The sequence below is a fragment of the Tenrec ecaudatus genome, chromosome 16, assembly GCF_050624435.1.
Source record: "Tenrec ecaudatus isolate mTenEca1 chromosome 16, mTenEca1.hap1, whole genome shotgun sequence".
Classification (NCBI taxonomy): domain Eukaryota; kingdom Metazoa; phylum Chordata; class Mammalia; order Afrosoricida; family Tenrecidae; genus Tenrec; species Tenrec ecaudatus.
The window spans coordinates 30,307,077-30,328,738 of NC_134545.1; the positions used below are offsets into that span (position 1 = coordinate 30,307,077).

The 21,662-nt window shown below is 56.1% G+C and overlaps 2 protein-coding genes across 4 annotated transcripts in view; one reads left to right on the forward strand and one right to left on the reverse strand.

The window, feature by feature from the left end:
- Positions 1 to 723: 723 nt before the first annotated feature.
- On the reverse strand, positions 724 to 20,370 carry COMT (catechol-O-methyltransferase). 2 transcript variants are annotated; one of them, XM_075534953.1, is made up of 6 exons: positions 19,891 to 19,946; positions 13,080 to 13,257; positions 7,259 to 7,544; positions 6,205 to 6,398; positions 5,907 to 6,038; positions 724 to 1,514 (listed from the first exon to the last, which is right to left on the reverse strand). In XM_075534953.1, the coding sequence occupies exons 2-6, from the start codon at positions 13,080 to 13,082 to the stop codon at positions 1,305 to 1,307; spliced, it is 825 nt and encodes a 274-aa protein (XP_075391068.1). In that variant the 5' UTR covers positions 13,083 to 13,257; positions 19,891 to 19,946; the 3' UTR covers positions 724 to 1,304. The 2 variants fall into 2 exon arrangements, with proteins under 2 accessions (XP_075391068.1, XP_075391067.1); XM_075534952.1 differs by lacking the exon at positions 13,080 to 13,257 and having other exon boundaries at positions 19,891 to 20,370.
- The window catches only part of TXNRD2 (thioredoxin reductase 2), an 80,343-nt gene continuing 78,628 nt past the window's right edge, over positions 19,948 to 21,662 (forward strand). The window contains exon 1 of one of the 2 annotated variants that reach the window (XM_075534950.1): positions 19,948 to 20,093. In XM_075534950.1, the coding sequence (XP_075391065.1) occupies positions 19,997 to 20,093 (97 nt within the window). In that variant the 5' untranslated portion in view covers positions 19,948 to 19,996. The remainder of the gene's footprint in view (positions 20,094 to 21,662) is intronic. The other variant, XM_075534951.1, reaches the window with a different exon arrangement.

Sequence of the window (21,662 nt, forward strand, 5' to 3'; positions counted from 1 at the left end):
GTTTAGACTTACTGTCAATCCCCTTTTCAATAAACCGTCCTGGTCCGAGGCTGCCCTGGGCGCCTGCAGGACAGTGAGTACTACTGCCTCTGTAGAGAGTTGGGATCAGAGGTCAAGACAGGCTGGGAGAGCACTGGATTTGTGTAAACACTAGGCTGCGAATCACAGAATTGGCAGTTCAAACCCACCAGCCGGTTAGAGGGAGAACAAAGAGGCAGTCTGATTCAAAACCCCGAGGGCAGTTCTTTGCCCTAGAAGGTCCCTGAGTCGAATGGACTCAGTGGCAATGAGCTTGTCCAGTGGAGCAGCTGGTCCATCCCTTGGTAGCAGAAACACCAAGACCCCTGAACCTCTCTGTCCTCTTCTGTAAACATGGTTGGCTCACTGGCCTGAAAAGAGGGCACTCCAGTGTAATGTTGAGTGGGATACCCACCACACTTAGCCGACTGACCAGAGAAGGTTGAACACTGGCCAACCCTCCTGCCTGGGCTCACCCAGACCCATGACTTCTCTGTGAGGCTGCACCGCGTGTCCCAGGCCTTCCCCCACTCCCTTGCTAATGTCTGGGAACCCCTGGGGCTGGGTGTGATGCCCAGAATGCAGCTGGCTTGCACCTGGTGACAGCGTCAATGTCCAGTCCAGGGCAATATAGGCTGTTTCATGTCAAAGCTGGGGCGAACAGGGACAGGAAGGAGCCGGACAACAGGCAAGACTGACATGGTGTAAATTTTTTAAGTATCTTTAATTTCTATTTTAACATCTTGGAAACATGATATAGGTGTGTAAGACTGCTACCGGTAGTTTTTAGTAAAATGATCAAGGTTTTCTTTAAAAAAACAAAAACACAAAACAGACATGCAATACATAAGAACTTTTGGTCCGAGTGCCCATCACTGAGGCATTTGCTGCCACCTGGTGATAGTAAACTTTAAAGACAGACTGAGTCCACCCAGCAGCTGGCCAACGTTCCCAGCTTCCCCTACTTCCTGCATCCAGTGGCTACCTCTCCCAGCCCGAGGGCCTGCCTCCGGGAGCCAGGCAGAGAAGCCCCTCTCAGAATGCCGGTTCGGGTAGTAGGTCCCACCCAGAACTCCTGGGCTCAGTCTAGAAGCAAATGCCTTCTTGGCCTTGTAGCAGTGATCACCTACTATGCGCCCACAGTGTGTGTGATGACCGGTGCAGCAGGGGGAGGGGACTGGGGTTGGGGGGAGGGCGGGGTTTCAGAGGCCTGTGGGATAGGTGGAGATCAGACCACGCCCTAGAGCAGGCTTGGGGGGGCGGAGCCTGGGGGATAGGGTGGGCAGTCAAGGCTTCTTCCCCTTGTCACCAGGGCCTGGGCCCAAGTAGATGGCCTTCTCCAGGCCGTCCACCTCCTTGGAGTACTCCAGGTGCGAGCTGTAATGGGTGCATTCGAAACGGCTGCTTGCACGCACGTGGGCCAGGTACTCCGGGGCTCCAGGGAGGATGACATTGTCAGCCAGCAGCACTGTCCCTTTCCGCAGCAGGCCACACTCCTGCAGGGGGGAGGTGGGGGGAGGGGGCAAGGTCAGGCGTGCCCAGCCAGCTCAGCGCAGGCCCAAGGTGGGCAGTGGCTCCTGCTGTAGTCACAGGGCACCTGCACTCTGCATTGGCAGCTGTGCTGAGAGCAGGTGCTGGCTCTTCCTAGAACCCTGTATGTAATGCAGTACACCTGCTCACTCACGTGCTCACTGTCGAGTCGATGCCGACTCAGCAACTCTATGGGACAGCGTCAAACTCCCTGTGCATTTCTGAGACTGTTGACAGGAGTACAACGCTCCACTTTTCTCCCATGGAGCACAGGCTCAGTAAATGCTTGCTGGAGGGGCAGTGGAGCCAAGCGTCAACCCCAAGGTCTGTGGGTCCTTCATACACCTTCCCAGGGGCAATGTGACTCTTCTGAGGGGCACAGGGGTGGGGGCTGCTGGAGGGACTGAGACCCAATGTGGCCTGACCAAAGTGATTGTGCTGGGTCTGCTCCTGCCCTGGAGGCTCTCTCTATCCACTGGCACCTGGGAGGACTCCGAGGTCAGGAGGGCTGGCCAGCAGGTGTCAGCACAGAGAGCACCACCAGGGGAGGCTTCTCCAGGGGACTCGGGTCGGGAAGATGCAGCGATGAAGCGCCAAGGCTTTTCCCGAGAGGGGCAGACCCAGGCGAGGGGCACGGGGCAGGAGGCCGGACATCTCCAGAAGGCCTTGTTTCCGAGACTGGACTTTGGAAGCAGGCAGCTTTCCAAACCAGTCACCCATTGAAAGTTAAGAGGATGCCATCCAAACTCAGCAGGCAAGAAACATGACACAGACACGGCCCTGCTGCCGTCCGGGCCCCTCAGAGGGGCCCCTCAGGCCAGGCTCTCCGGACAAGCTGTCTCACTTGCCTGATGCTGGCGCACCCCCTTCCCTGACTGCCATGGGCAGAGGCCGCCAAGCCTCGTGTGGTCCAGAGGCGAACAGAAAGTGTCAGACTGAACTGTGATGGATCACTTCTCTATAAAGCAATTCCCCAAGTCTGTGGCTGAAAAGGTGCAGTGGGTACAGCACTGGGCTGCTCACCGCAAGGTCAGCTGTCCCAAACCCTGACCTCCCTGAAGGAGAAAGATGAGGCTCTCCCAAAAGGCTGACAGCTGTGGAGACCCCAGGGAGCTGTTCTATCCCGCCCTGTAGGGTTGATGGGGAGTTGGATTCAATTTCCCGATGGTGGGTTTGGTTTGGGACTGGATGGAAAAATCTAGAATAAACAGCCTTGGTGAAGTGGGTGGCACCTGGATTGGGGCAGGAAATGGACAAGTTGCTCTCCAGGGTTGGCTAGAGTTTGCCAAGACTTGGCCTGCTTGAGGAGGTACTGCTGGTCCCCACAGAGGCAACCTGTGGTCAGTAAGACTGACGGCATCCTTGTCTGCATGTCACTGATGGCTTGAAGGACTTCAACTGTGAGTTGAGTTGACCTTGTGAGTTTAAACACGATCAACAAGGAAAGTGGACTCAGCCACCTGAGGGGGCTGTTCGAGGGGCCCCACTTGTCTGGGAAACCAGCCCCAACAGAGAAAAAGGCAGCATTGAACCTGCTCTCCCCAGGCACCGGGGCCTACTGCAATAGAAGGATTGTGGCCGAAACAGCGAGCTGCTGACCCGGCCAGCCAGCCAGGCCCTGACATGCAGGAAGTAGCATGCCGAGGCCACGCGAGCACTACGGGTAGGGGACTTTAGAAGTGTGGGTCTGTCCTGTGATCCTGATGCTCCTCCCTTCGAAGTGGCACCCAAGTCCTCTCCCACGAGCATCGGCTGGCCCACGAGCATCGGCTGGCCTCAGAGGCTGGCTCGTAGCATGCAGAATAAGGCAGACGTGATGGCAGCGTGGGGATCGGTTACTGGTTACCACTACGTGGATTGTAGCTCCTGGAGACCCCACGTGATGTGCAGAGTAGGACTGCCCATCAGGTTCTCCCAGCTTACAGAGATGGCCTTTCAGAAGCACATGGCTGGGCCAGACCGCCATGATGGCTGGGCGGGTGGGAAACGTCAACCCTTTGGCTGGTGGTGGTGGTGGTGCCTGGTGCCATTGAGCTGGTTCCCTATTGTATGACCCCGTGTAACAGAAGCAAACACTGCCCAGTCCTGCCCCATCCTCACCACCACTGCCAGGCCGGAGCCCATGCTTGCAGTCACTGTGTCATGGAGGGTCTGCCTCTTTGTCACTGCCTCTCTACTTTCCCAACCGTGATGTCCTGCCCAGGAGCTGGCCCTTCCTGGGGGCACGTACAAAACTAGTCAGGCGCTCAGCCATTTATGCAACCCAGCTCTCCGTGGTTTGGGATCAACTCCAAACTTCCCGCCATCGAATGGAATCTAACTCACAGTGCGTTACCCTACAGAACAGGGTACAACTGCCTCTGTGGGCTTCTGAAACTAACTCTTTATGGGAATAGAAAGCCTTATCTTTTTCCCGAAGAGAGCTTCTGAACTGCTGACCCTGAAGTTACAGCCGGCCATGTAGCCACTATACCACCAGGGCTCCTTGTGGTTTGGCGTACGAGATCAGAACAGGGCACTGCAGCATCCTCTTCCTCTCTGTCTCTCTTGTTCTGGGTACAGTTAGCTGTCCATGTCCCTGGTGGCACACACGGTTGGTGCTTGACTATTAATCCTAAAGGTGAGCAGTTCAGGCCCTGACATGGGACACATGGGTTCATTGCACAACAGGTCGGGTCCTTTTGACATTGGACAGGTGCTCAGACATCAGTGGTGAGGAGACACCTGTGTGGCAAGGACACTGGGCTGCCTCTGAACAGCCCTCTTCCAATCTGAATTGCAACCTGCCTCCAAGCCCACCAGAGTACCCACTCTGGGCATGTGATCAGGAGTGACCAGTCCCTGGAGAAGGACGTCGCTTGGTAAAGTGGAGGGAGACGGATTGGCACAGGAGCTGCAAGCATGGGCTCAAACATAACAATCGTGAGGATGGCACCTGACCACGTAGCGTTTCCTTCTGTTGGGCGTTGGTTACTGTGAGTCAGGCACCTAACAACCAGCCCTGTCCCCACCTATCAGTCCCTCCCCCTGTGGGTCCCCACAGAGCCAGTCTCAGCCTTGCCCCACAGAAGCCAAGGTACTGCAGGGCTGGGGACACACGTTGAACATCGGAAGCCATTTCCAATTCACTGCTTATCCTCTTTCGAGATAATTACCTGCTTTGAACAGGCAGCACTGAGAAAACTGTTAGTTTCCTAGTTACTGAGTGCAATATTTGCCGCTTTTCTGTAAACAAAAGCCCCTTAATTACCACATAGCCCAGAGCTGCTGAGTACGCCCCACCCCACAGCCTGCCATGGCACAGTCCTTGTGTGGATTTCTCCAGTTCGAGGCCGCCAGTCTGTGCCCTCCATGTCGGATCTGATGGAGCCCTGGTGGTGCTGTGGGTTAAGTGATGGCTGCTAACCACAAGGTTGATGTGTCAAACCCACCCGCTTCTCCGCTGGACAAAGCTGAAGCTGTCTGCTCCCGTAGAACCTGATAGCCTCACTGGATGGCTGTGGATGGGGACCCACAGCTGGAGGTGGGCCTTGCTTTGCCCTGCCCCACTCTGGGCATGCTCCCCACAGCTGTCTTACTGGTGCAGGTTCTGCCCTTGCCATATCCAGGCTACAGAAGGGGCTGTATTGCCCACGTGCTGAGAATCCCATGCGGATGGCACCATACCCCCTTGGCATAGGAGTCCTGGTTCGGCCTCTAGGCCGGGGCTCCCTTGCACTGTGGTCCCATGGTGCAAAGGGTCAGCTGTGTGGAGAAGATATACTGCAGGGCAGGGAAGTGGTAGTCGAGGAGCGTCCTGAACCCCCATTGGAGGACTCCGTGTCAGGTGTCACTCTGGGGACATCAATATTAAATGCCATTTGCCAGCGTATCAAGAGCCCCCACTGATAGGCTCTGCCCTGTCTCTGCCTCAGCTGCACCACAGGGGGCTCAGGGACCTTGTCAGGTGGGGCTGGACCAGTAGCCAAGTCAGGAGAGCAGGTGTCCCTGAAGGCCTGCTGCCCACTGCCTCTCAGGCCCAGTGGCCCTTGGTCCAAGCACCGTGATGTGTGCTCACCCCCTCCAGCTGTGGCACCTCTGAGGGCCCCTTACTCTCCGGCCACCGCCACAGCACCTCGCCACCCTACGCCCCACACCTGTACCTCTACCCTCACTCTCGGCTACCTCTCTTGCACGTATGTATACTCCTTAACACCAGGCAGCCGCTCACATGGCTCACAACCTGCTCAGCAGTGCTCCTTCCTGCCTGCTCTGCTGAGGGACCAAGACCAGGAAGGGGGCGAGGGGGGGGGCGGAACACCCATTTGGTGACACCCTTGCTCAGTGGCAGGTATAGGGCGGGACCACGTGCCGCTCACCTCCAGAAGGAGCATGTCCGGCAGGTACCGGTCCTTCCAGTGATCGAGAAAGACCATGTCCAGCGTGTCCACGTCATACTTCTTTTTCAGCTGGGGGATGATGTCCTGGGACGCCCCAACCAGAATCGTCACCTGGAAGATGATGACGCCGTGAAGGCCATGCTCCTCTGTCCCTCCTGCCCCCAGCAGGCCTGGGGAGTCACCCCACAGGGCCATGGGGGAGCCCAGAGGCACTGAGAGGTGGGGCTGACTTCCCACCTGGTTCCCTGCCTTCTTATGGAGAACTGGGGGGTAGTACCTTGTCCTGCAGGCCGGCAAAGTTGAGGATCTCCTGGGTGATGACCGCATAGGCTGGGTTGACCTCAATGGTGAGCAGGCGGCCACCAGGTGGCAGCAGGCGGGCCATGCGCACGGCCGAGTAGCCGCAGTAGGCGCCCAGCTCCAGCAGCAGGTTGGGCCGGTATTCCCGGACCACCTCATCTACAATCAGGCCTGGGAGGGCATGTGGGGTGAGTTAGATGGCCAGCCGGCCTGTGGGAGCCCCTCTGACAAATACTGACCTCCAGTCCTGGGCCTCTCCCCCAGGCCAGACCTCCCTTCCCATGCCTTCCCCCTTGCAGCAAGAGGGTCCTCCACCCATTCTGAGGCCCACCCCAGGGCCTGCTCTCAGGGTCTCGTATGTTCTTCTATAGGCATCTTCTCCCTCCTCACCCACTTGGCTCCCTGCCAAACATCTTCACCCTTTTGGAAAGCACCCCACTTCCACCCACGGCCTGCACTCGGGTCTCCCCGTGGTGCTCATGAGCTGGACAGTTAGGGACTGTGTGTCTACCAGACCACTGGGGTCCAGGACAGAGGTGAGTCATGGGAGACTCTGGGCAGCACCTCTACCCATCCCAAGGGTGCCAGCCTGCCCACCCAGGCTTCTGTCAGCCCAGGGTCTGTGGGTGTCGACACTGCCTGGCCTCCTTAGAGCATGTTGCAGCGGGAATGTTAGGGGCTGGGCCAGTCTCAGGTAGTAGGTGCCTGATGTAGGCGTTGGGGGCAGGCTTGCTGAGTCAGGCCAGATTCCTCCCACAGAGCGAGCCAATAGGCTCTCCCTCCTGAGAGTCAGGGCATAATGTCTCTTGCCCAGGGGACATCTGGCCTGGGTACAAAATCCCTGCAGTGTCCAGCCTGCAAGAGGAGTGTCCTGGTCCACACACTGTTGCCCCTCCACTTATGCTCTCGGGTACCCAGGGCTCTAAGGACCCCTCAATTTCCTGGAAATGTGGGTGCTAGCAGGCTTCTCCCAACAGGGCTGTGGTGCCGGCCCTGGCACCCAGGTTTCTCCCCCCACCTTGAGTGCCCACCTTTCTCGTCGCCCACATTCATGGCCCACTCCTTCTGTGAGCAGTAGACGTCGATGGCGGCCAGCACGCTCTGTGGGTCCCCAGGCTGCGCCTGCTGCTGCACGTGGCGCAGGATGCGTTGCTCTTTGCTGTCGCCCATGAGCAGGTCTCGGATGGGCTGCAGGACAAGCTCGTTCCACAGGATCAAGCACAGGCCTTGGAACCGGGAGCGCAGGTACAGCACCAGAGCCAGCAGCCCAGTGCCCAGCGCAACAGCCACTAGTGGCAGGGGCGGGCCTTCCAGCATCTGCGGGGTGGGGCAGAAATCAGGAAGGGCTTTGGGCCCTCTGAACTCGGGCCAGCAAAGTGCTTCCTGGAAGGGGTTGGCTTCCAAAATACTCATTGGTGCCTTTGATGGTTGCCGGTGCGTAGCAGCCCTAGAGGACAGGGCTGAATCGCCCTGTGAGCTTCTGAGACCAACTGCTTACAGGAGTAGAAAGCCTCATCTTTCGCCCTGGGGGAGGGGGGGGCTGGTTTTGAACTGCCACCTTTATGGTTGGCAGCGCAACGATTAACCACGCTGCCACCAGGATTCCTCAGATTGAAAAGGTTCTTGGCAAAACGCCATTCCCTTTCTCCACTGACGCCTTGAAGCCTCCTGGCGGAGTTGACCCTTCCAGACTCCCCCCCCCCCACTCCTCTGGATTTGGGAGGGTGGCGTGATGCCCCTTTACTCCCACAATCCTAAGGAAAAGCCATCTCGGGTCTTCTTGCTCTGTCCTTATTGCCTTGAGCAAACCACCTGAGGCGGCAGGTAGACTGACTGTTGGGGACACGTCCCTGTGAGAGGTGTTTACCCAGTGGCAATCCCTAGGGGAGGGGCATGACCCTCCACTCACCCCCAGCTTATTTGTAGTGAACTTTACCCTCCCGGCAGGTTGAGGACACCTGGGAAGGGACCAATCTGAGGGGGGCACATGGCCCAGGGCAGTTCCCAAGGCAAGGACAGACACACGAGCAGAGATTGCCAGACAAGGCCTCAGGTGGCCTCCTGGACTACCTGTGGCTTCCCATGGAAACAGCCCAGCCTGGCCTTCTGTGGAGCTCTTCAACAGGGTACCTGACAGTCCAGGCCTGGCTAGCAAGTTCAGGTAGCATGTGGGAGGTCATGTGACGAGGCAGTGAGGTGCCCCTTGCACGTCTCCTATCTAGCCAAGCGACAAAGCTGATCTAATGGGTGCAGAGTTTTTCACGGTTAGCCAGCTAATCATCAACAGACACTGTGGTCTGAGCACGCAGGGGGTCCAGGGCCCTCCCTGGAGGCTGGCCTTGCTCTGGTCTGGGACCCCTCAGGATAGTCTATTTGTCCCTGTCAATGCTGTCTGGCAGGTGGCCCAGGAGCCATGGGAAAAGCTGGCCGCCTCAATGAACACGTTTGTACAAGACCTGCTTCTCCTCAAAGAGCAATTTACAAGCTGGGCGCTAGCACTGACCTCAAGGGCTCGCGTCCAGAAACCACACACGGACCTCTCAGAAGATGAACAAGAGAAGCAGGTGTGAGAGCAGCAGATCTGGGTACATAATCTACAGAAAACACCAGAAGCCTGGGAAGGCTCACTGACTATTGCCTGGGTGGGGGCCAGGGCCCACCTACTGCTCCCAAGAGCTTATTTTATGCTTTCTCCAGACCCCTGGTGGCGCTTTTGGGTAAGTAGTGGGCTATTGACTGCAAGGTTTGTGGTTTGAAACTGGCCGCTTCTCTGCAGGAGAAAGTCATAGAGTGCGTCTCGGAAGCCCACACTGGCCTACTGGGTGGGTCACTGTGAGTGGGAATTGACCATATAGCCGTGAGTTTGATTTGTTTCTTCCAGAAAGCCATCAGTCCTGGTGATGCAGCAGGTTGAGTGATGGGCTGCTACCTGGGAGGTGCATGGATCGGACCCGGCAGTTGTCAGCTCCCGTCAAGCTTGGAAACCCACAGGGCGCTCTGCTGTGTCCTCGGAGGTTGCTTTGGTCAGTGATCTCAATGGTAGTGAGCATGGCTTGGGGTTTGGCCAGATGTTCAGCTTAGAGCTAAGGATGGTGGCACCCTCCCTCCCCCACAGCGCAGCCTGGCACCCAAGTGAGGGTAGGAGGGGACAGGTGCGCTGACGGGAGAAAGCTGCTTTGGCCATCAGATGGTGATGCTGTGGGGGTCGGAGAGAGAACTCCGCCATCTTAGTGGGTGTAACCCCTCAGTCTGCAGCCCTGGCTCTCGTGGAACCCTGAGAAGGTGGGGCTTGAGGAAGGGACAGTTGGGGATCACACCCTCACCTGAGGTGGGCGCCCCAGTGCTCCTATTACTACAGGGGAGGGGGGGTGCAGTTATACCTCATACCTGCTCCTGCATCGTATGTAGATCCTGCTCTCCACATGGACCATGGGGCTGGAGATACCAATGGGGACTAAGCCAGTGAGAAGCCTCTAGAAGCCAGGCAACGGACTGGCTCATGACTGGATGGACGGCCTGACTCCCAGCCTTCTCTGTGCTAAGTGACCACCCACCCCGCTTCAATGATCCAATAGCTCCCAGCACAAGTACTTGTTGAGACTGGGGGATATCACTCCGCCTGGGGGTTCAATTTCCCCTTCATGTGTCCGCCGCCACCATCTCCCAGGACGGTTCAGAGTTCACTGGAGCAAGAGTCACTGAGCTCTGGAAAGTAGGGACTGGCTGGACACTGTCCACTCTGCCTCTGATGGGTCTGTCCTGGTAATAGCTCCACTGGCCCTCTCCCCCCCCCCCCCAGTGGTTTTGTTTTTTTAAAAAACAAAACAGGGTGAGATTGGTGGCATAGTAGTTGCTCATTTTGGCTGCTAACCACAAGGTCAGCCATCTGAAACCACTAGCTGTTCTTTATTAGAAAGACGAGGCTTTCTACTCCCATAGTTATAGCCTCAGAAACCCACAGGGCAGTGCTACCCTGTTAAATGGAGTGGCTGAGTCAGAATCAACTCCACGGCAGTGAGTTTGGTTTGAGTTTTGCTGAATTCGACTGTTCTTTTTATACAACTGAGTTAAGTGTTGGGCTGCTAAGCACAAGGTTGGCAGTTCAAACCCCCTTCACCTCCTCGAGGTACAATGAGGCTGTTTGTTCCAGTAAAGATCGATGGGCTCTGAAACCCTAGGGAGCAGCTAGACTGTCCCACAGAGTCCCTGAGTTTCAATCCACTCCGTAGTGGTTTGTTGCAAGTTGAGAAATGAAAGCCCAGAGTTCGCGTAGAATTTTTTTTTAGGGGGTGGGGGCTTGTTAAATTTAGTAGATGTTTTTCTTCTGGGAAAAGACGAGGCTGCCTGCTACCGCAAAGATTTGCCGCCTTGGACACCCCAGAGAGCAGTTTCCTCTGTCTCAAAGGGTGCTATGAGTTAGAATCCACTCCATGGCAGTGGAATGGGGGGAATCCTGGGTGAAAATCTGTTCCCTTGAGAAGCTCCTGTTTTCTGGCTCCGTTACCCCTCCCCCCCTCGCAAAAGACCTGCTACCATATAGTTTTGATACTAAGTCACTGTGACAGAGTAGACCCCTGGGATAGAGTAGGACTCCCCCCCTTTGGGTTTCTGGAGGACGCTTCCTATTCCTGTAGTCAGTCTCGGAAACTCACAAGGGCAGTTCTATCGCTGCATCGACTTAATGACACTGAGTTTTTGGTTTTGTGGGTTTCTCTCGGGCTGTAAATCCTGACATGAGCAGAAAGCCTCACCTTTCTCCTAATGAGCAGCTGGTGGGTTCATACCACTAACTTTGTGGTTAGCGACCCAACGCATAACGCACTAAGTCATCAGGGCGCCTATGTTAACGACTAGAAGCCATAAATAACTAAGAGAATGTTTTCTCTGTAATAAATCCCAAGGATGGGGGTTTAACAGACACATTGGTGCCTTAAATATTCTTTCATAAGGACACATGCCCCAAAGTTCATGGAAAAATTCCATTATGTTATTAAAAAAACAAAAACAACTTTTTCATTGTGAATTAGGTGGGGTTTACATTTCCAACAATCAATTTTGTAGTTAGTAGTTTATCATACTCATCAACCCCCACTCAATAGCTTATTTTCCATTTTCTCTTAATTCCATATTTCCACAAAGTTTTAAAGTCCTCTTGTTGAAACAAAATCTCAAGGGGACAAAAAAAAAAACAAAAACCCTTGATGTGTTGGCTTTTTGGCTAAAGTTTTCCAGACAACCAAGGTTTTGTTTGACAAACAATTTCTCAACAAGAAGGAGCCCTGGTGTGACTATCAGCAGCTGTAGCTTCAAAGAACGCCTCCCATCGATTCTGACATATTTAGGACTGGCCCTGCAAAGTGTCCATCTGAAGCATTTGGACAGTGTCGTTGGCCATTTTGTAGCCCCACTGAATGCCTCTCCTCATCCTTAACCCGTCCTACTTGTGACTTCAACAAAAAATTTACAGGGAGGTGTTACTTAGTTTCTGTGTTTCATGAACTCTATAGCTATTGGTGTGAAAAGATATTAGTGGAAAGACCATCATTCCTCACTCATGTAGTCCGTGTCTTTCTACATCCGGGTATAATACTTTTTCTGAAGAAATTTACCTTTTATGGACTGAGTAGATTCTTCTCTGTCACACATGCCATATTCAGAAACTGAGCAGAGTGGGTGGAGGGAGAAGCAGGATAGGGCAGCCCTGGCCCAACACTGCCCGCCTCCTCTGGGCACCACGCACCTATAGGGTTTCCGTCTCTGAAGGGTAACAACACAGCTTGGGTCATCGTGCCTATTTGCCAAGCATCTTGGAGTCAGGAAGCTTCTTTCTACTCGAACCTCTGGGGCAGCAAGGCTGGTTAGGGCCTCTTTCAGCAAGAACCATTGCCTGAGGGGGTCTCAGAGCTGTCATGAAAGGACAATGGTCTAGCCAAAGCCTGCCCAGAGAGCCTGGTGTCCTTGTGGGCTGGGACAGCCTCGACTTTTAGCATTCCTGAGGGAGCTGTTGGCCCAGGAGATGTGTCCCTTGTTACTCTCACTGAAGGTGTCCTGCGCTGCCCTGCCTCTACTGCACGTGAGTTCATGTGAAATTGACTACCTGGGAGGTGCCAGGGACCCTGGACACCCCCATCCTGGTTTCTTCATCAGTATGTGATCAAAGCCAGGACTGTCCCCGATGGCAGTGCCCCTCTGGTAACTGTTCCCTGGGCAGCAGAGAGAGCATGAGAGGAGCTGTGGACTCCCACTCCAGCGTCTGCACCTCCCCCAACCCAGGCTGGGACACAGGGATGCTCCAGGCTCTTCCAGTCCCCAAAAGGAAAAGCGGACTTGGTGTTTTCTGTGGGAAATGGCCCAGGATAACAACTTCAGCACTCAGCTCCCCCAGGGACCCAGGCAATCTGCCCTGCCGGCCTGCCCGCCCCCACTGCGGGAGCATAGACTCCCAGACTCCGTCACTTCTGGGCCTGCTTCCCATGTCTTGCTCACTTCTAGTCCCGGGCCCCACACACACTGATCTTCAGTGTCCCTGCCCCATGCACAGTCACCTCTGGGTGTGCTGCTTGCTCACCTCCAGCTGCCTCTGCTGCCCTCCCCAGCCCCCTCTGCAAGGCCAGGGAACCACTGTCCTCAAAACAAGCCTTTCCTTCCTATAGGGACATGGGGTCAACAAGCCTGAGCTAGGAGAAGGTCCCTGTCCCCAGTCAGTAACAATTAACCCCCCCCCCCCATGCACCCAATAAACCCTCTCTAAGAGCCTGTACACAGATCAAGAGGCAGCTGTGAGAACAGACTAAGGGAATACTACATGGTTTAAAGTCAGGAAAGGTGTGCGTCAGGGTTGTATCCTCTCACCATCCTTATTCAATCTGTATCCTGAGCAGATCATCAGAGAAGCTGGATTATATGAAGAATTCGGCATCAGGATTGGAGGAAGGCTCATTAACAAGCTGTGACATGCAGATACACAACCTTGCTTGCCGGAAGTGAGGAGGACTTGAGACATTTGTTGATGAAGATCCAGGATGGCAGCCTTTGGTATGGATTACAACACAATGTCGAGAAGACCAAAATGGCATCAAAGAACAAAAAATCATGTCATTGCGAATGAGGGTGGGTGCGGAGTGGGGACCCAAAGCCCATCTGTGGGCAACTGTACATCTCCTTACAGAAGGGTCGCGGGAGGGAGATGACAAGTCAGTCAGGGTGCAGGATAGCAACGATGAAACATATAACTTTCCTCTAGTTCTTAAATGCTCCCTCCCCCACTATCATGATCCCAATTCTACCTTACAAATCCGGCTAGACCAGAGGATGGACACTGGTACAGATAGGAACTGGAAACACAGGGAATCCAGGACAGATGAACCCCTCAGGACCAGTGGTGAGAGTGGCAATAAATAACGGACGGTGGAGGGAAAATGGGGCAGAAAGGGGGAACTGATCACAATGATCTACAAATAACTCCCTCCCTGGGGGATGGACAACAGAAAAGTGGGTGAAGGGAGACATCAGACGGTATAAGACATGACAAAATAATAATTTGTTAATTATCAAGGGTTCATGGGGGGGCCGGGTGGGAGGGGGAAAAATGAGGAGCTGATACCAAGGGTTCAAGTAGAAAGCAAATGTTTTGAGAATGATGATGGCAACAAATGTGATTGACACAATGGATGTACGTATGGGTTGTGTTAAGAGTTGTATGAGCCCCCAATAAAGTGATTTTAAAAAACGAAGACCAAAATGCTCATAACGGGACCAATAGGTAATATCATGAAAAATGGAAGAAAGGGTTGACGTTGTCAAGGAGCTTATGTTGCTTGGACCCACAATCAGTGCTCCTGGAAGCAGCAGTCAAAAAGAGCAGCTGGTGCCTGGCATTGGGTAAATGTGCTGCACTTTACCTCTTTAGAATGTTGAAGAGCAAGGATGTTATTTTGAGGACTAAGGTGTGCCTGACCTGAGCCATAGTATTTCCCGTTTCTTCCTGTGCCTGTGAAAGTTGGACACTGACTAAGGAAGACTCGATGCATTTGAACTATGGTGTTGGGGAGGAATACTGAAAGTACCATGAACTGCCAAATGAACGAACAAATCTATCTTAGAAGAAGTACGACCCAGTGCTCCTTAGAGGGAAGGATGTTGAGACTTCACGTCTTACTTCCTTCGGACACGTTGTCAGGAGAGACCTGTGCCTGGAAAAGGACATCATGCTGAGTAGAGGGGCGGTGACAAAGAGGACAAGCTGGGTTGGCACAGTGGCTGCAACACTGGGTCCACACAGAACAATTGTGAGCACGGGGCAGGACTGGGTGGCTGTTGTACATGGGGCTGCTAAGAGTCAGAACCACCTCCATGGCCCCTAATGAGCGTGAGGAAGGAGTGCTGCTGGTGTAGAAGACTAGGCACTGAGCCGCTAAGCGGAAAGTTCAAACCCACCAGCAGCTCCTCGGGAGGAAAGTGAGGCTGTCTGCTTCTGTAAAACTATACAATCTGGGAAACCCACGGGGGCAGCTCCACTTTGTCCTTCAGAGCAACTCGTAAGTTTTCATCTGCTTGATGGCAGTGAGCTTGCTTGACTCCGATGAGCTTGCCGAAGGGGTTCTGGTAGTGCCATGGGTTGAGGATACATTGGTTCAAATCCACCAGTCAACCTCAGGAGCCAGATGAGGCTGTCTGCTCCCATTCTATAGCCTTGAAAACCCTCAGGAGTGTTCTACCCTATGCTAGGGGGTCGCAGGGACAGAATCGATTGGTCTGCAGTGGGTTTTGGTTATGTGCTTGAGAAATCTCCCTACGAAGACAAAGCTGGCACCACCACGCAGGCCAATGGGCTGCCACGTGGAGCTCTGGAACTCCAACCAATTCCCTGGTCCAGGAGATGGCAAAAATGTGCTCACGCATATCCAGCCCTCCAGGCAGAGGTGTGTGTGCCCCTCCCCCCGCCTCTTCTTCTCTGGGAGGTCACAGGCTTGCTGGCTGCCCACCATGCAGGGAATGAGCTCCGTGACTCACAGAGACTGCTGGGAAGAATCCTATGGTGACCTCACGGGGCCCAGCAACGGCCCACAGCCGCTGGGTGGGAAAGGGCAGCCTTTCCTAAGCACGCAGAAGCAAGAGGGGCCAGCCAGCCATGCCAGGCCAGGCCAGGCTGGAGCCCCAGCCAGACTCCACGGAGCCACCCTGGGCAGAGAGGCCAAAGCAGGGGACGAATCCCCCCCCCCCCTAAATCCCAGCTGGTGGAAAGTGAACGTAACTAGGGTCAGCTACTCTGGCTCTGCTCTCCACGTCCAGGGGTTAAGGCTCCAGAGATGGTCCTCAGCTCGGCCGTGGTCTCCTCCAGCGGGGAGTGTGTGCTGGTGGCCAGCATCTCCAGCTGTGGAGTGGGCCCTAGAGACCCTAGCCGCTGCGTTCCCCATGGCTGCCTGCAGGGAGGGTTGGGTCTGGCACTCCGCCCTGGATTCAATCCCCCACTGCCTTGCAGTCACTTGGCCCCAGTGAGCGCGGCCTTGAATGTGGGGGGCTGGGCAGCATGGCTGAGGAAGGGCAGGAGAGCCTCAGGCCAGATGCTGGGACCTCAGGCATGTTCGTTGCTGCTGCCTGGCCTTAGACTCCTCACGTGTACACTGGAGTGAGGCTGCCTGCCACTTCTCAGGCAGGCTCAGGGTAAACAAGGACCCTCAAGACGCCTGGCCGCCCCAGAGCACCCCGTGTGGTGTTCTCAGAGGCACGCAGCCTGAGCCTGCCATAGGCCTGGGCCCCCGCACGCAGAGGCAGGCCAAGGGAAAGCATTTGTTCCAGAAGCGTCCAACTGCTGGGGTGGGGTGCGGGGAGGCTGGTGACCCCCTGGGCTCACCCTGGCTTCCATTTCTCTTTGACCTTGGTATCCAGATGCTTTCTACCTTTCCTCAGCTAGGATTACAAAATTTTTTTTCATTGAATATATAACGAAACACCCTCAGGGAGCTCTGGCGTTACTCTGGGCTGCTAATCAAAAAGCCAGCAGTTCAAACCACTGGCCCCTGAGGCTGTCCGCTGCCGTGGAAACGGACAGCTCGGAAACTCCAGAGCGCACTTCTACTCTGCCCTGTAGGAGGAATGGTGGCGCAGAGGGATCGAGTTGAGCTGCTACCTGCAAGATCAGCAGTTTGAAACGGCCTCTTCCTGTAACGAGTGCGTCTCGAAATTCACAGGGGGCAGTTTTACTCTTGTCCTATTGGGGCTCTAGAGTGGGGATGGACATGACGACAGCGGCTCTGGGTCCTTGTCCTTCCTGAATGTGTACTTATTCCCCAGGCCTTGGTGTGTCCTGTCCTCAGCACAGGGGCAGGTAGGAAGCACAGCTGGGGGATCGGACAGCCTGGGGCTGGTGTGTCCAATGTGGCGGAGGTGACAGCACAACCCAGTCTGTTCTTCACGCAGATCACTCAGGCTAGGACAGTCCTACTGGGGGCTTCCTCAGCAAGGTTAGAAGCAGACGGAGGGGCTTGCTCAAGAAGTCAAGGGGGAACTCAGGCAAAGAAGGGCTGGAAAACCAGTCCAGAGACTTCAGAGACTGGGCAGAGCAACACCAGGCAATCTACCCTGAGAGGTAAGTGGGTGCACAGAGGATTGTGAGCCAGCAAGTGACACCTGTAAGCCACTGAGCTCCATGCAGGCCCTGAAACTCAAGGGAGCTGCAGGAAGTGAAGCACCTCAAACCTCCAGTCAAATCTCTCTCGTGTGCCCGCGGTCACCCCCAACCACCAATTCTCTGTTTCTCCAACTCCCAAAGGGGACACACGGCATCCAGCTGTCCCTGTGAAGCGCGAGGAAGAGGCGGCGGCGGGGGAAGAGGAGGAAAGGGACTCTAGAGCCGCAGACAGCGGTCTGCCATTACAAAGCGTGCCTGCCTCTTCATGCCCTATGTGAGAGCAGGGTTGAGTAGCCGGCCCTTTCCACAAGACATTCTGTGGATCTCTGACGGTGGTGTAGTGAATGACTTAATATGCGTTGGGCTGCTCACTACAAGGTCAGGAGGTCAAACCCACCCTCCACTCCAAGGGAGAAAGATGAAGCTTTGTTTCTAGTCTGGGAAATACAGAGAGAGGCACTTCCAGTCTGCCCGGCAGGTTGGAATCAACTGGATGGCAGTGGGTTTGGTCTGGTTCTGTTGAAAAGCTTTTGACTCCCACACAATGCCTGAAGGGAATTCTCACAGCTATTACGGGACCAGTCCTCGTTGTGGTTGGTAAAGCAGAGGGCCAGTGAACACGAGGGAACTGGTCAAGGACAAGATGGCGCTGCACGGCTGTGAGGCTGGCACAGGCGTGGGCAGCGTTCCATTCTGTTGTGCAAAAGGCGACTGAGTCAGAACCAGCTAAGGATCTAACACTATGCAAAGGCACATGGAAAGCCATGGTGAAGGTTAGGGGTCTCCTTGGCTCGGCCAGGATTTTCAGTGGTTCGCCAGCTAGGTAATGATGTCATTTTACAGTGACGTCATCACCCTCCATTTTGAGACCAGCTGCAATTATCCTCCGTTTTGCGATGTGTTGCAATCCTAAACCTCTGTGCCTATTGATCAGGAGCTCCAGTGGCTCTTGGGAGTTAGGTGTTGGGCTGTTCAAATCTCCCAGTCACTCCATCGGGCAGAGGGGAGGCTGTCTGCTCTTTACAGTCTCAGAAACTTGTCCAGGGTCACTAGGGGTTGGAATTAACCCGGTGACAGTGATTTGGTAGGCCTGTGGCTGTGGTCCCATTTGGGAGTGAGTTAATTGTCCACTAGGTTAATGAGCCAGGATTGGAACTGATCCTGAACCACTTATTGAGGAGGGTGGCTCAAGTCACGCCCTTCCGGAAGTCACACCTTTCGTCTCCCGAGAGACAAAAGACAGAGAAGGGACTAAAGACGAAAACAGAGCTGGCAGTGAAGTGTGTCTTTGGGACCCGGGATTCCTAGTTAAGGACCTCCTAGACCTAGTTAACAGGAAGAACTGGAACACCAGACACGGTGAGAAGCAGTGCAAGAAAAAGTACAAAAGCAGCAGCAGCACCAGGAGACCAGCGGGAGATGGCAGGGTGGGCCTCCAGGCATGCCGTCAGTGGAGCTCAAGTGCACGGTCACACTTGCCTGAGTGGGGCAGAGGGACTGAAGGGCAGAGAGGGGTCTGCCTGCGAATATGACTGAGAAGAGGCTGCCCAGATTGAAGAACTGTATCCTAGACCTTGCTGATCCTGAATTGTAACCCATGAACTTCCTTAAGAAATTGTGAGTGTTGTCTGTGACTTCTGTGTGGCCATGAGGAATTCTGGAACCCAGCAGAGAAGCAGGGATGGCTGTGTCAGGTTTGGGAAAAAAGCTGGAGGGAGGGGCGATGGCTGACCCCTGTCACACAGGGTCTCACCTTCAAGCTGACGGTGCTGAGGAGTCTCTAGGGAAGTTTAGGGAGGTCAGGTGCTGCACTCACACCAGTTTTAGAATGACAAACAGAAAAGGTACCAGGCCAGACACAGGCCTGGGCATAACAGGTGTGGGCAGGAAGGTGCTGGGTTATTAGACCCAGAGGTATAAGCCCCAAGTTGCAGAAAAAAAATACATCAGCTCTGCTGGACTCTGTCTGCTGCTTCTTGCGACTGTGTAACAAGAAACGGGCGCTGGCTGAGCCTTAATCCTGCAGTGGGGGCCCAGCCGTGCCCCTCCCCCCGCTTTTGGGGAAGGTTGCTCTGACGCAGCAGCACTGGGCCTGCAGCACTGGGCCTGCGTACTGAGCATTGCAGGGATTCGATGCCGTCACAAGGAACAGTGTCTCCCCCACTCTTTGAGCCCCAAGAGGTTTGGAAGGCAAAAGAGATCAGTCCTCAGGGGGCAGGGGAAAGCAGAAGGAAGTACCTTTGGAGGGGGGGGCAAAGGTAATAAATACCCTCAGGCACCGTCCAGGGAGGGCAGGTGGTCCCACAAACCTTTCTGCCTGAGAGCGGGGGACGATGTTTCCTCCTTCTTCTGAGAACCCCTCCAGGCAGCTCCTGGCCCAGCTGTCCCCTTGCAGAGCCCAGTGTAGGTCACCGTGACCTGGGGCCTCAGACCCCTCCCCCTTTCCTGCGCAAAGCCCGCAGTGCGTGCGCAGAAGCTAACCTTTGGTGACTCGGGTCCTCGAAGGCCTGGAAAGGGGGTCGGGGGTTTCCTCAAGGCAGGGAGTCCCTCTCCTCTCGGGACCCCTCAGGAGGCCTCAGGGGCTGGTACTGCGGACAGCTCACACTGCCCTCCGCCCCTCCCCCCCCAGGCTCGGAGGTCACATTCAAAAAGCAAAATCAACAGGACACAGTGCCTGGCTGGAAAAACCCGAAAGGCTCTGGATTTCCCCCCAATTCGGTGGCATTCCCACGAGAGGCCCCTACGCACCACCCAGACCCCGCCCTCAGGTTGGGGGGTGGCTCGTCTCTGGCCGGGAAGGCCCTGGGGGAGCAGCCCCGGACCTCCAAGGAGGAATCTGTTGGGGCGCCCCACGAACCCCTAGGGCTTGGGACTCCGCAGAGCCCTCCCGCACCCCTCTTGCCGCACTGCGTCGTCCATCCGCGCGGCCCGCAGGGCCCTCCGGGGGGTGTGATCGTGGCCGGGGCGGCGGGCCGCCCCCACGGCTGCCCTCCCCGCCCGCCCGCCCGCCCGCCGCGGGCTCCGCGCACTTACCAAGCCGCTCGCGGCGCACTGGCCGCGCCCGCCTCCGGCCGCCTCGGCCGGGCTGGCGCAGGCAAAGCCGCGGACAGCCCCGGTCGCCACGAGGGCCCGCGCCACCATGGCGGCGATGGCGGCGATGGCGGCGGTTCGGTGGGGACGCGGCGGGCGCTTCTGGCGGTACGCGCGGAGCTCGGCGGGCGCAGCGGCCGCGGCAGGTAGGGCGCCGGCGGAGGCGATGGGGACGTCCGAGCGAGCGGCAGTCGTCCTTCAGTCGCCCCCACCGCTGGCGGGGAAACTGAGGCTGTGGGGGGGGGCGGCTCCTGGCTGCGTGCGAAGAGACCCGCGCCGGCTGCACCTGCCGCTGCTCAGCTCTCCTCGCGGCGAAGCCCGACGCTAGCACTGAGCCTGCGGATCTGGGGGAGGACTCCCCTGGCGCCGAGCTCCCGAGCCCCCGAGCCCCCGAGCCCCCGGCGGCAGCCGATTGGCGGCTTGCGCATGCCGGGAATGAATGAGACGCGGCGGAGGCGCACGGGGCCTGCGCGCCCACTGCAGCAGGGCCGGGGGGCGGGGGCGGGGCGGCGCTGCGGCGGGGCTGCGCTGGCGGAGCCCGCATCGACCGCGTCCAGCGCAGCCCCGCTCCAGCCAGGCCATTGCAGCCCAGCGACGCCGTGACACGGACACTCACCCCCTGCGGGTCCAAGGCTGTGGATCTTTAAGGGAGCAGAGAGGCCATTGGATTCCCACGGAATGGACCCGAGCCACGTCCTTGTAATTAGCAGCCCCGTACATAACGACACCCCTGCACCGCCAAAGACCGGCCAGACCGCTTTAAGGAGCTGTCACTGAGGCACACTGCACTGCGACATACAGAGACAATACAGATGGCAGTAGACCTGCGGCGCCCTGTCAGTCTTTGCATACGGGGCCAGACAGCCTTACCTTGCCCCTCTGGGAGGCTGGTGGGTTTGAGCCACCTGTGGGTCAGCAGCCCAATGCTTAACCCAGAGAGCCACTCGGGCACCTTGAACATTTACGGAAACATGACAGTGACCAGAGTGATCACAGTCCAAGGTGCTGACAGGGCCCCGCAGGAAGACTTGGATACTGACCAGGCCACTTAGCAGGACTTAAGTCCAACCTGCGTGGCAGACTTCCACGGCGGCCACAGCACCACTCTAGCTGTGGTAATGTGGTCGGTCCTGGCCCTGGATCATGATGACAGGAGTGTGAGTGGCGGGTGGGAAGGGAGGATGTTTTCAAAGTGGTAGCTGGGGTGGGAGCCAGTGGTGAGAGCTGACTTCACACATAAACCTGCACAACGTTGTACTGTGAAGGCCTTGCTGAGCCCGACCTCCAAAAACCCCAAACGTGTGGGATCCAGCCCCACATCCGGATGGGTCCGAGGGTACCGTTGTGTAATTGAAGGGAAGAAATTAAGAGACAGGCAAAAGTTTTGGGGTGCTCACCTCCATGGCATCAGGAACCAGGTCCAAGCGGAACAGAGAGAAAATGTATTCTTCATACCGATTTATATAGTCTCGGGACAGGCAAGCCCCCACCCCGGAATTACAGGTAACCACATACTTATCAAAGTGGGCTGTACCCTGCTCCTAGCGGTCCCTGAGTTCCTTGGAGGAGTAACCTAACACCAGTGCTGGGGACAGATAAGGGGAAGTGACCATCCCTGAGCAGGAGAGCAATAGCAACATGTCGCCTGCTCTACATAGAGCTGCCGGCCAGATAGCAGTCGGCCATGTGCTTGTAAGAGGTAACTTTAAGGGAGC

Coding starts and splice junctions, on each gene's coding strand:
- COMT (XM_075534952.1), bottom strand. CDS start 19,998: ATGGTGGCGCGGGCCCTCGTGGCGACCGGGGCTGTCCGCGGCTTTGCC. Junction 7,545..19,890: donor AGTGCGCCGCGAGCGGCTTG/GTAAGTGCGCGG, acceptor CCCACCCCGCAG/ATGCTGGAAGGCCCGCCCCT. Junction 1,515..5,906: donor CGGACATGCTCCTTCTGGAG/GTGAGCGGCACG, acceptor TCCCCCCTGCAG/GAGTGTGGCCTGCTGCGGAA.